Source organism: Triticum aestivum, chromosome 1A (genome assembly GCF_018294505.1).
Source record: "Triticum aestivum cultivar Chinese Spring chromosome 1A, IWGSC CS RefSeq v2.1, whole genome shotgun sequence".
Taxonomy (NCBI): Eukaryota; Viridiplantae; Streptophyta; class Magnoliopsida; order Poales; family Poaceae; genus Triticum; species Triticum aestivum.
Genome location: NC_057794.1, coordinates 65,496,010 through 65,507,627, shown reverse-complemented (window position 1 = coordinate 65,507,627; position 11,618 = coordinate 65,496,010). Strand labels below are relative to the sequence as shown.

Here is an 11,618-nt window from a genome sequence, read left to right as displayed (position 1 = left end):
TGTATTCATTTTGCCTATAAGGCTTTGCAGCCCGTCGCAAGATAGGTTCAAGTGAACCAGAAGTATAGAGGGCACAAGGAGTAGAGATAAAGCAAAATAACACACTGACCACACACGTAACAGAGGAGAACAATGAGGGAGAACTCAACACCACACAACACACCAAAGAGCACCGTCAGTGAAATCGAACGGCATCGGTCAGCCGAGTCCAAGCCACGACACTGCATCGTCGACGCAATCGAAAGGCTCCGCGCATTCGAGACTGCACAACGCCGCGACACCACCTGTGTCGAGGGGCATATTCGAAGGGGCACGCGAGGCCGAGACGACGCCACGATACCTGTGTGCCACCAGCATAGTCGAAGGGCATCGCCTAGCAGACCAAACCACGACACTGCACCGTCGATGCACCAAGAAGCAGTCCGCACGAACACCACCGAAGAAGAGCACAAAACAACCGTCAACCCCGAGCCGGCCACACCACCACCACCGAGCCGCCACCCCACAAACATCAACGGCACCACCTCCAACCACTGGTCTCTGTAGCCAAGCCAAGCTCCAAGACGAGGCCCTCATGAGGGAATGTGACGTTGAGCGCCACCATCGTCTAACCCAGGAGACCTGGGCCGAAGTTTCCTCCGGAGCATCACAGACAGGCAAGGAGGCGAGCACAGCAACACGACGCCTTCAACAAGGGGACAGTGCAAAGCACTGCCGTCGTTGGCTTTGACCGCAACCGAAGCTCGGCTTTCACCGGCTGTGTCACCACCCCCACCCAATAGCCTGGAATCCACCAAGACGCCCTCCGCCAGCAATGTAGAAGAGGAAGCCACAGCCTGCCCACGAACAGAAGCTGCCACACCACGCGGAGCCTCCAAATGCAGGCACCGAACCGAGCAGAGCTCGATCCAAGGCTAGGCAGACTAGTGCCTGCTTGGCGCCGTGGTCACCGCACACCTCGTGCGTCGACGCCGACGCGAACACAGACCCCATGCCAGGGCCTAGCTGGCCGGAAGAGCCGAGTCGCGCCCAACTTGCAGCAGATGAACCCCAGCCTCCTGCGCAGACCCACCGCGGCCCTCAAGCCGAGGGGGATGGCCCCGTCGCCGCCTTCACGTCCGAGGAAGGAGGCCAGCCACCGAGCAGCCGCAGCCGCCACGCGCGCCGTGGGTGCCCCCAGCTTCTCGCGCCCGATTGGATATGAGGCGCAGCAACAAATCGGACGGGAGCTGCAGGCCCGATTGGATCTGAGGGAGAAGGACGCCCGTCGCGCGCCGACTGGCCGCAGGTGACAACCGGAAGGCAGACGGTGCACACAGAGGCAGAAGGCAGGGCACCGAGGTCGGCCGCGGCGTGCCGGAGCGCCAGCCAGAGCACCGACGCGTGAGACCTCAGGACTGAGCTCCGCCGTGCCCGAGAGCAGCCATGCGCCGCAGCAAGGTCCCCGTCGCCGCCGTCAGCCTCACGGCTTTGCGTTATGGCGTCGTCCGGCGGCGGCGGAGAGGGGGACGGCCGGATTTTTAGTGGCGGCGGCTAGGTTTTGCAGGTTCCGCCCGAGTCGCCCACACGGGAGCGACGCGGGGGCGCTAGGTTCTAACTTGCATCTTGTACATACGGAATCCCTCTGAAGTTCTAACTTGCATTTTCTTCGATACATAGGAAGCTAGTGGGACCATTTCAGGTCCTGGGGTATACGGGAAGCTTAAATTTGAGAGTGGCATTCATAGAGTTCAGGTATGAAAAGTTAATAACAAGCCATTTTTCTGTTATCCATCAAATTGGCCTTCTCATCCTTTCAGTTATTTGACTAAACACAATTCATGGCAGCGAGTTCCAGTAACTGAGAAATCTGGACGTGTGCACACTAGTGCTGTATCAGTCGCTGTTCTTCCTCAAGCTGATGAGGTCGGAATTGGCTATAGCCATTATTTTGATAGAGCCTTTTTCTTCTGAAGTTCTTTCTTTTCATCCCTGCAATTTGTGGCATGACTAGTAGTTCTAAACATGGCTTCTGCAAGTGCAGGTTGATGTCCAACTGCGTAATGAGGACTTGAGAATTGATACCTACAGATCAGGTGGCTCCGGAGGCCAGTCTGTCAATACGACTGATAGTGCTGTTAGGATAACTCATCTTCCAACTGGAACAGCGGTTGCAATACAAGATGAGAGATCACAACATCAGGTTGGAAAGCCATGGGTTTCCCTTTCAAGTCAGAAAATGTATACTTGTGTGGCCCATCTTTTTTGGCTTGTCCATTCATAGCATTGATGTCATTAGCATAAATCCATGAACTTAAAAAGATTGCTTCACTCCCAATGAACTGTGTACATCTCATGCCCATTATTATGTGTTGATAAATGAGTCTGCTCCATTAATTTTATATCTCTGTAGAACAAGGCCAAGGCTCTCAAAGTTCTCCGGGCAAGACTATATGAATTGGAAAGGCATAGGCTCCATGCAGACCGGTCGAAGCTCCGATCAGAGCAGGTACCTCACTATTCGTTAGCTTCCCATATCAATGCAATTGATGGGGTCACTAAGCCCTAACCTTCTGGTAGATTGGAAGTGGTGACAGGTCCGAGCGCATCAGAACATACAACTTCCCACAAGGACGTGTCACCGACCATCGTGTCGGGGTCACGCACCACTCCATAGTGGACGTCATGGAGGGAGAGAGCCTGGACGTCTTCATCGAAGCGCTGCTGCTGCAAGAAGAGATGGACGCAATTGCTTCGTTTGCTTCATGAGCCCTAATTTTTGTGGATTTCTTCCTGGAGTGACAAACCACATCATAAACACACAGAACACTGAACCAACGAAGAGAGGAAACTTTAGGATTCACACAGTGTATTGTTCGGCTGTTCTGAGTTGACATGTTTCTCCGATCCTTGTTATCTCGGGTTATGGTCTTACGGTCATTTGCTGTCTTGTCATTGTTTTGTGACTGACTGTTGGTTCTGATATTTTTCCCCGTGTAATTTTCTTTGGGGTTACTCCCAGATTTTCTGCGGTTACTTCTTTATAGCAAAAAAATGCCCTGGATCTTTGGCCACCTTTGAACTGAATTGAAATGCTAAATTCTCTTAAGAAAACTATATTAATGTGGAACCTGAGGGAGAGAAGATCCTGGGCAATGGGGGATTTGTTTGTTTTGCGTAGGCCATATGGCAAGGTAGGGCAGCCGCCATACCTTGATTTTGTAAACAATAAAACATGTATGCATACAACTTTTACTACTGTATTATTTTGAGGATCATGCAACTTTATTCAAGGATATTAAGAGGTGCAGATACATGATCTTGTGGCATTCCCAGCCAAACATGACGGCCGTAATATTCTCTTTTTTTTTGAGAAAACTTCCAGTTTATTCATCTTTAATCTTGACATTACAATGCATACTAGAAATAATAAAAATTACATCCAGGTCCGTGGACTACCTAGCGTTAATCTACCGGCTTCAAAGTTTTTTTTTCGAAACGGAGGCAAAAATATTTGAATTGCTCAGTTAATTTACAAAAAACCAGGCGAAAATCGATACAGACTCCCAAATGCGGACTACTCGCAAAGTAGGAAACACCAAAACCGCTTAAGCGGCCCTCTAAACAAACAACACCCGCAACCCTCAACACTTGAAGAACACAATGAAACTCCTAACAAGCACACTAACAAAAACTGACCACCCTCCATCATGAAATCACAGACGCCTTTCAGATGGCGCCACACTTCTTGTTTTTCTTCTTCTTTGGTTTCTCCTTACTTGGCATCTTCTTTGCAGGGTCACTTGTCTTGCCAGATGTCGGCTGGTGAGCCACCCATTTGTCAAGAAAATCGTAAAACCCATTGAATTTCTTGGTGTCGTTGTCATCAACCAAGGGGCTCGTGGGAACAGGCACCAACCAACTGGCAACATCAACATCATCGACCCGAGGAACCACTGACAGAACATCCTCCACCGCAGGAACCAGCGACACAATCGACTTCGGCACCTTTAGTTGCTCACATGATAGAGATGAAACATGTTCCTTACACAACGTCGTCGATGAGTCCACCTCCAATCGCTCCAAGGACATAGGCGAAGCAAGGTTCGAACATATATCCCGAAGCTCGGGCATGAGTTGCAACACCGGAGCCGCAAGCCCGACGATGGACTCGCCCACTGCGGGAGGCAACGCAACGGAAGAAGCAGACACCGATGGTGAATTGTCCCAAACACGAGGAGAGAAACAACCATAGGGCTCTGTCCCCCGGACCTCCGTGGAGTCAACAACTGCCACACCAAGAGGTTGTAGCGTGGCCTGCAACATAGCCGCCACAAGGGAGAGCCTACTCAAAGCAGCCTCTGCCCGCTCCAGGAAGCTCTCAATTCGTGCCTGCCAGCCTTGAAGCAACCCGGTCTGATCAGCAAGGGCGGTCTGAAGCACCATAGAAGATGGGGTTGTCGGGCTAGCAGAAGCAGAAACCACAGACGCCCAAGACCCACGGCGAAGCGCAGTGAAGGGGAGCGTGGATTTCATTTGGCCCTCTCTTGAAGGAGGAGGTGGATGTTGTTGGGTGCCAGGGCGAGAGACGGGCGGGACGACATGACATGCCAATGAACTGAGAGGACGCCATGGGTTGCGTCAGTTGCACGCACGATGACCGTTCTCCAAGCAACGAGAGCATCAGAAGGGATCTCTACAAACCGCAACACAGTGGCCACGGACGAGGCATCTGCAGCAGCGACCGTGAAGCCAAGCGGGGATTGGACGTGGAGCCAGAGCCAAGGCCGGCGACGCCGAACGACGTCGGCCCCCCACCTTCACCCATCCTAGATCCGAAGATGCCTCAAGAGTAGTAGCAACAACAACAGCAGCAGCCGGATCGCTCACCCCGCTGGAGCATCTGGCAGCCAATGGCGTCAGCGGGGTGAGCTCCTCCTCGTCGTCAATGCTGCAGACTTCATCAGCGAGGGAAACCCACGACACGGCCAGCGGCGGCCGCGAGGCCCGCACAACGGCGTCGGGACCGAGCACCTCCTTGGAGCTCTGCGAGCCCGACCGCGCCAGAGCAAGCGCTGAAGGCAGAGAGGGCTCCTCCCCGACAGCAATGGCCGTCACGACCGAGCAGGGGCTCGCCACAGGCAGCAGCGCCCCTTCCAGCAGGAGCTCCGGAGGGGCCACAGAGACCTTCAAGGCGTGCGGTGGAGGAGTCCGCTGCAAATCAAGATCCAGGACGGAGGGCGCCGCCAGGAGCAGAGGAGGTGGTGGTGGTGGCGGCTCCAGCTCAAAGAGGACGAGCGACGGAGCAGGGAGGGCCGTCCGGAGCTCGCAGGTGGCCGAGGATGCGGCGAGCAGCCGGGCAAGGGTCGCCGGCGCCGGGGAAAGCACCGAACGCGGCTGGGATCTCATGCCCTCGTCATGCACACCCCGGATGCAGGAGAGTAGGGAAGAGTTGGAGGAAGCCGGATCCAGGAGCTGCGGCCTCGGAGGAGGCCGGATCCGGGCGGCGCTCGCGGAGGTGGTTGGAGCGGCCGATCCGAGCGGCGGCGGCCGCGTGCTCACGCGGCGTCGGGCGCGGTCACGGTCACGTTGAATTTCTAGACTTCCAGGATTTCATTTTTGATGGTGTTTCTTGGGTGCTCGCGTAGGCTTCTACCTGGGTGAGTGTACTGGCACGCATCAAAATCATTAATACGTTGGACAATCTCCCGAACAACTGAACAAAAGTAGCACTTTATCCTGGACGTCTCTGATTACATTCCAAACAGTCCAAAAACTACATACAGGCCAAAGGCCGAAGCTTGTCGACACGGCAGGGCTTCAAAAACTGTAGGATCCGTGACCCAGGAACTCGCCCTGATCAGTGCGGCCGCAGAACAACGTTTACCAGCTACTCCAACAAAAAAAACGCGAACCTTAAAGAAAAAAAAAGGAGAAATCCCCAGCGGCCTGCGAGCACGAGGCCTCCCCTGCTCCCCGCAGCATTCGCAGCCTCCGAAAACTACCCCAACCCAAAACCCCAGCGCCCCCTTCCCAAACCCTAGCCCCTCGGGCGGCCGGACGGCCTCCTCGCTGGCCCGGCCAACACACCGCGGAGGTGCCGCGGCAGCCCGCCACTCGCCCGGCCCTTCCGTCGCCGGCGCCTCTTCCGCGCCGTTCGCCCCGCAGGCAGGGCAGGCTGCAATCCGCGCTCTGCATTCCGGCAGACCTCTCCAGGCGCCAAGGTAAATTAGGTTCCAATCCGACGTCTGAGGCCGGAAGCGCCTCCGGTTGCCATGACTTTAGTTAGGGGCGGCGAGATGATTCTTGGGAGGCTTCCATGGAGATTCTGTTTAGTTGCTCAGGGTAGAGGTGCTGAGCAGCGCCAGTGAGGTGTTATCTGTTTGACTTTAGCTTGTATCTTGACAATCCCCGTGTCATCCTGCCTTGCCTCATGAATTTGCCCCTAGGAAGAGACATTTTGTTTACTCGACGGCCGTTTGATTCATGCTATGATCTTAGTGTCGTTTAGGATGTCACGCCCCAATTCGATTCGGTTCCGATTCCATGGCAGCTGTGTGATTTGCATCGTGCCTCTGTTTGCGAGAATGTCATGTGGGAACAGAGTCATGTTGAATAGCAATTCCGCACATATCTCTGCTTTTCTCAGCTTTTCGGAAATTAGCCCTTGATTGCCGTGTCTGACAAACATTTTATTGTTGACATAGATGGAGGAAAAGGGACAATCTACATGGTTGGTCACTAGTCATGTCTAAGTTGTTACAAACTAGACCGAGGTTTCATACTTCTGTTTTTCCAGTGCGTGAAGGCTGTGGCTCACTTGTATTTAGATTTTGGAATGCAACTACGGTCTTGTTCCATTAGATCACAAACTACACTTGAAAACGTGTGCACAACAAGACACATCTGACTGTAACATGCATGGTTTGTTTAATCTTAAGTCTATGATGTCCTCTCTGAATGGACCAAAACTTCTCCATCCATGTCTCAATAAAAAGAAATAGATGTGACATTGTCATCTTCTAGCTATTTGATTTTGTTTTCATCCTTTTAAGGGCGATGACTCTGTGCTTGCAGATGACCAGGTGGGATGAAATTCTCACCCTTCCAGTTCAGAACCCAACCATATTGGAGTTTTCAGCAGCAGATATCACGTGGTCCATGGTGGAGGGCTGGAAGGACTCAATGGACAGGCTTGCACTCATTCCGTTTTCTAGGGTGGGTGATTTTGTCAGAGGAGAATCAAACAACAAAGCATGCCCGACAAGATTCCACGTTGAGGCACGGAGAAGGCGTTCTCCAACCATGACCTGCAAACCAAAAGTCGACGGGATACTTGAGTATATTCTGTAAGTAAATGGAAGCATGCCTAGTGTTTATGCATCACATGTTGTGTGAGTGGCTGGTTGTGTGCCTTGTCCTTGATGCTTTTGGCTTTAGCTGTTTCCTAGTTGAGATGCTAGAATTTAAACAGAATATTTGAATACGGCGACACCATTCCATGCAGGTATTGGTGTTCTTTTGGTCCAGATGATTATAGAAAGGGTGGTGCTGTCCGGCCTAGCAGATCCTCTTGCGGAAAGAGGAAAACACCCGCTGGTCGCCCTAATACAAAGAGGGGGTGTGTTTGCCATTTTATTGTGAAGCGTTTGATCGCTGAACCATCATTGGCTCTTGTGATATATAACCACAACAAGCATGTAGATAAGAAAGGCACACCATGTCATGGTCCCATGGACAAGATGGCTGTAGGGACGAAGGCAATGTTTGCACCTTACATATCGGATGAATTACTTCTTGAAGTTATGTCTTTGCTCTATGTTGGTATTCCTGTCGAGACCATAATGCAGAGACATACTGAAATGGTTGAAAAGCAAGGAGGACCATCAAATCGTGATGATCTTCTTACTCACAGATATGTTAGGAGGCTGGAAAGAAAAATGCGGCGTTCTGTTTATGAACTTGATGATGACGATGCTGTTAGTATGAACAAATGGGTTGAAAATAACCAGGACTGCGTATTTTTCTATGAAGATTTTTCTGATAATGATACCTTTGTCTTGGGCATTCAGACAGATTGGCAGCTACAGCAGATGATTCAGTATGGCAACCGCAGTTTACTGGCTTCTGATTCAAAGTTTGGAACAAACAAGTTAAAGGTCTGTCAATGTCATCTGGTTCATTTTTTGTTTTCTCATAGTACTTTAGTTTGCTTGATTTCTTAGTAGTATCGTTGTTTGCCATTTTGCAGTATCCTGTACATAGCATCCTTGTTTTCGACCAGCAGAAAAATGCAATTCCTGTTGCTTGGATCATCACTCCCAATTTTACACATGGTGAGATACATAGATGGATGGGTGCTCTATATGATCGAGTTCGTACAAAAGACCCGACGTGGCAGTTGGGTGGCTTCATTATTGATGATCCCTTGACCGATATGCGCACTATAAGGTAACTAATGCTTCTCTGCCAGTGTACTGCTTCCTGGGTTTGTGGTGCCTGAGTATATTGCTTGCTGAACAGGGAAGTGTTTCAGTGCCCGGTGTTGATTTCCTTATGGCGTGTCCGTCACGCTTGGCATAAAAATTTGATGAGCAAGTGTTCAGATTTTGAGAGGCGTTCAATGATGGCTAAACGACTCGGGGAGGCAATATCCAGCATCTGTAGAGGAAATGGTGATATAGAATTATTTCAGGCCTTCCTGGAAGATTTTATTGATTGCTCTGGCTTTGTGGACTACTTCAAAGCTCTATGGCTTCCAAGACTTGGTTGGTCCATGTACCTTGCTTTTCTAGCCAAAATATCTGGATTTTACTTGTTACAGGGTATTTGATAAGTTCTCTTATCCAACCATTTAATCTCAATATCTTCCAGGGGCATGGACGGACATCTTGAAGACCAACCCGTTGGCTACTGCTGAGGTAGCTTCAGCAATTGAGAGATACCATCACCTGCTAAAACTTCGGCTGTTGAATGAGGCAGATGAAAGCATCTACCAGCGTGCAGACTGGTTGGTTCATAAGTTGGGTACGAAGGTTCACTCGTACTGCTGGCTGGATGAATTTTCTGGGAAGGACAGCTTCTCTCGTTACTGGAGGAGTGAGTGGAAAACTGGTCCAAACCCATGGCAGCAGGGATTGCAAATTCCGGATTCTGATATTGTAATTGAAGGCAACTGTGCTAGAGTGGTCTGCCAGAAACACAAGGAGAAGTCCCATGCCATACTGAACCCAGGTTCTGAGCTTGCATTGTGTGACTGCAGCTGGTCAAGGAAGGGAAACCTTTGCAAACATGCAATGAAGTCGGCAAAGGTTTGCCGTGACAGGGGATTGGCACCGCCATCTTTGGCGCTGCTTCGCTACTACCAGGCACTGGCAAATGTTGTTCATTGCCCACCCAGTGACTCTGTGATATGCGACCATGCAATCGCGGTGGCAGTTTCTGTGAGAACACAGTTAGATGCGTTGCTTTCCGCCACCAACGGCAGTTCTCCAGATACCTCACTTTTCAAGGGTCCACAATCAACCAGTGACAATGAACCCAGAGAACTTGATGTTCGGGAAGCCAACATTGAAAATGGCAGTGAAGTTCCCGCTGACGAGGATAGCGATGAGGACAGTCCTGCTTGCAAGAAAAGAAAGCCTAGAGGACCATCTGATGAAGACGAAATCGCTACAGCGACGCAAGTTTCTGAAGCTGAGAGCAGTCAAGCAACTTCTATACGGGAACTTGATCGATCTCAGGATAGTCCTGCTCCCCAGGAAAGAGTGCGCAGAGAAACTTCTGACGGGTATGAAGGAACTGCAGTGATGGAAATTTCTGATGACGAGGAAGAAACTGCAGCGGTGCAAATCACACAACCTTCTGAAAGTGAGAACAGTCAAGCGACTTGTGTGCAGGAAGTTGATCGCAATCAGGATAGTCCTGCTCGCCAGGAAAGAGGGGGCAGATAACCTTGGGACGGTGATGGAGGAACTGCGACGGTGCAAGCTAGCGATGGCGACAAGGAAACTGCAGCTGCTTAAAGAAACTGATGGACTGAATGATTCTTCTGTCGAGGTTAGATTAGCTGATCGGATAGATGGGACATGACGCCTTAGGCCTCTCGTTTCTCGTCTGAAACCACCAGTTTGTTTGTGCGGTTTGTATGTTTTCAGCTACCAAAACTTCATGCTTACTGAATGAAGTCAGGCAACACGCAACCAATGCTTATCCTTGTAGCGGATCAGGGAACCATGTGAATAAAGCGCAACAATCTCATGTACGTGGTTTACAATCACATGAGCTTGTTACTTTGTCCCCTGTGAATAAAGCGCAACAATCTCATGTACGTGGTTTACAATCACATGAGCTTGTTACTTTGTCCCCTGTATTACGACGATTTTCCCCAAATGATGGGCAAATCTGAATTGCTGCTGATGGAGGTTATGTTAATCTTCTCTTCCCGCAGCGTGCTCGTACTGGGAGCGAGCAAGCTCGAAATAACAAGCCGCTTCATGGCAAGAGTGCATACATCTACTAAATTTCAGCCGACACGACTCATAACCTTCACCAAACTGAACTTTCATGGGCGTGAAACGAGCCTCGTGTTCTACCCGAGCTCCCCAACCCAAACACCAACAAAATCAGTACAAATCCCTCAATCAATACTTGTGGAGTACGACAATGGAACAAATGATTCGAACAGTTCTTTATTGATGATGAATGAACGCTTATATACAATGGCAACAGTCGCCTCTAAGGGACGCGATGGTTCATAGAGATGCCTTCCAAAAACTGCCGTGATCGGTTGCTGGCCACACATGTGAGAAGGAGCAGGGACTATCCCCTAAAAATCGTTTTTAACATGTACTGTACTAATTTGAACTAAAACCACGACGAGTAATTTGGAATGAAGGAAGGATTTTTTTTGAAACTATGATGATTTTTATAGCAAATTCAGAAACTATACACCCTAATGAAGAAAAATCAAAAGTATCACCCCGTTAGACTCCTGTTGGCCGAAAAGGGACATTTCGGCCTCCTAATTTTAAATAATCCTAAAATTCACCAATTAATTACTACTGATAAACAAAGTCACAAAGAACCAGTAGCAAAAAGAATCATCTAAAAAGAATACTCCTAGCTCAAATTATAGGCAATCTAGTGATTTGAGAAAATTCATGAAAATTCAAATTCAAACTTCCAAATCTAGTCAAACTTGATATCTACAGAAACTTCATAAAATTTCTAATCTAATGCATAAAGAATCAAATTAAAATACTAAAAATCCTATTTGATATGAATTTTCTAAAAAGTAGAGCAGGTGTTGAACGAAGAGGGACTGGACTCTTTGGCCAACTGTTGGCCGAAAAGTACTTTTTGGCCAACCGTTGGCCGAAAAGTTCTTTTTGGCCAACTGTTGGCCGAAAAGTCCACAAGAGGCCAATGGGGTGATACTTTTGATTTTTCTCCATTAGGGTGTATAGTTTCCGAATTTGCTATAAAAATCATCATAGTTTTTTTTTTAAAAGGGAGTATATGGGACGGAGGGAGTACTTTCTACTGAGTGTGGAGTTCTCTAGGCATAGTCATATTTGTTCGTTGGATCTCAACCCGCCTGGATTCTAATGAATTCGAAGATGGAGAGAAGGCAGAGT

General features: G+C 49.6%; 3 protein-coding genes across 5 annotated transcripts in view; 2 read left to right on the top strand and 1 right to left on the bottom strand.

Annotated features, from left to right (window-relative positions):
• Positions 1-3,096, top strand: part of LOC123190404 (peptide chain release factor 1, mitochondrial) — a 4,912-nt gene extending 1,816 nt beyond the window's left edge. For 2 of the 3 annotated variants that reach the window (XM_044603029.1, XM_044603044.1), the window contains exons 7-11: positions 1,660-1,734; positions 1,828-1,905; positions 2,024-2,182; positions 2,393-2,488; positions 2,560-3,096. In XM_044603029.1, coding sequence (XP_044458964.1) covers positions 1,660-1,734; positions 1,828-1,905; positions 2,024-2,182; positions 2,393-2,488; positions 2,560-2,748 — 597 coding nt within the window. In that variant the 3' untranslated portion in view covers positions 2,749-3,096. Of the gene's footprint in view, positions 1-1,659; positions 1,735-1,827; positions 1,906-2,023; positions 2,221-2,392; positions 2,489-2,559 lie in introns of all 3 variants that reach the window. The other variant, XM_044603036.1, reaches the window with a different exon arrangement.
• A 245-nt stretch (positions 3,097-3,341) lies between these two features.
• LOC123190421 (uncharacterized) lies at positions 3,342-4,530 on the bottom strand (the record flags this gene model as incomplete). Its single annotated transcript, XM_044603057.1, is given in 1 exon segment — positions 3,342-4,530. A coding segment is annotated over 1 exon segment (807 nt). The 3' UTR covers positions 3,342-3,708.
• Positions 4,531-5,906: 1,376 nt separating this feature from the next.
• LOC123190396 (uncharacterized) lies at positions 5,907-10,413 on the top strand. Its single transcript, XM_044603026.1, has 6 exons — positions 5,907-6,203; positions 7,057-7,328; positions 7,487-8,138; positions 8,231-8,430; positions 8,503-8,747; positions 8,854-10,413. Exons 2-6 carry the CDS (start codon positions 7,057-7,059, stop codon positions 9,930-9,932), a joined length of 2,448 nt encoding a protein of 815 aa, XP_044458961.1. The 5' UTR covers positions 5,907-6,203; the 3' UTR covers positions 9,933-10,413.
• The last annotated feature ends 1,205 nt before the right edge of the window (positions 10,414-11,618 follow it).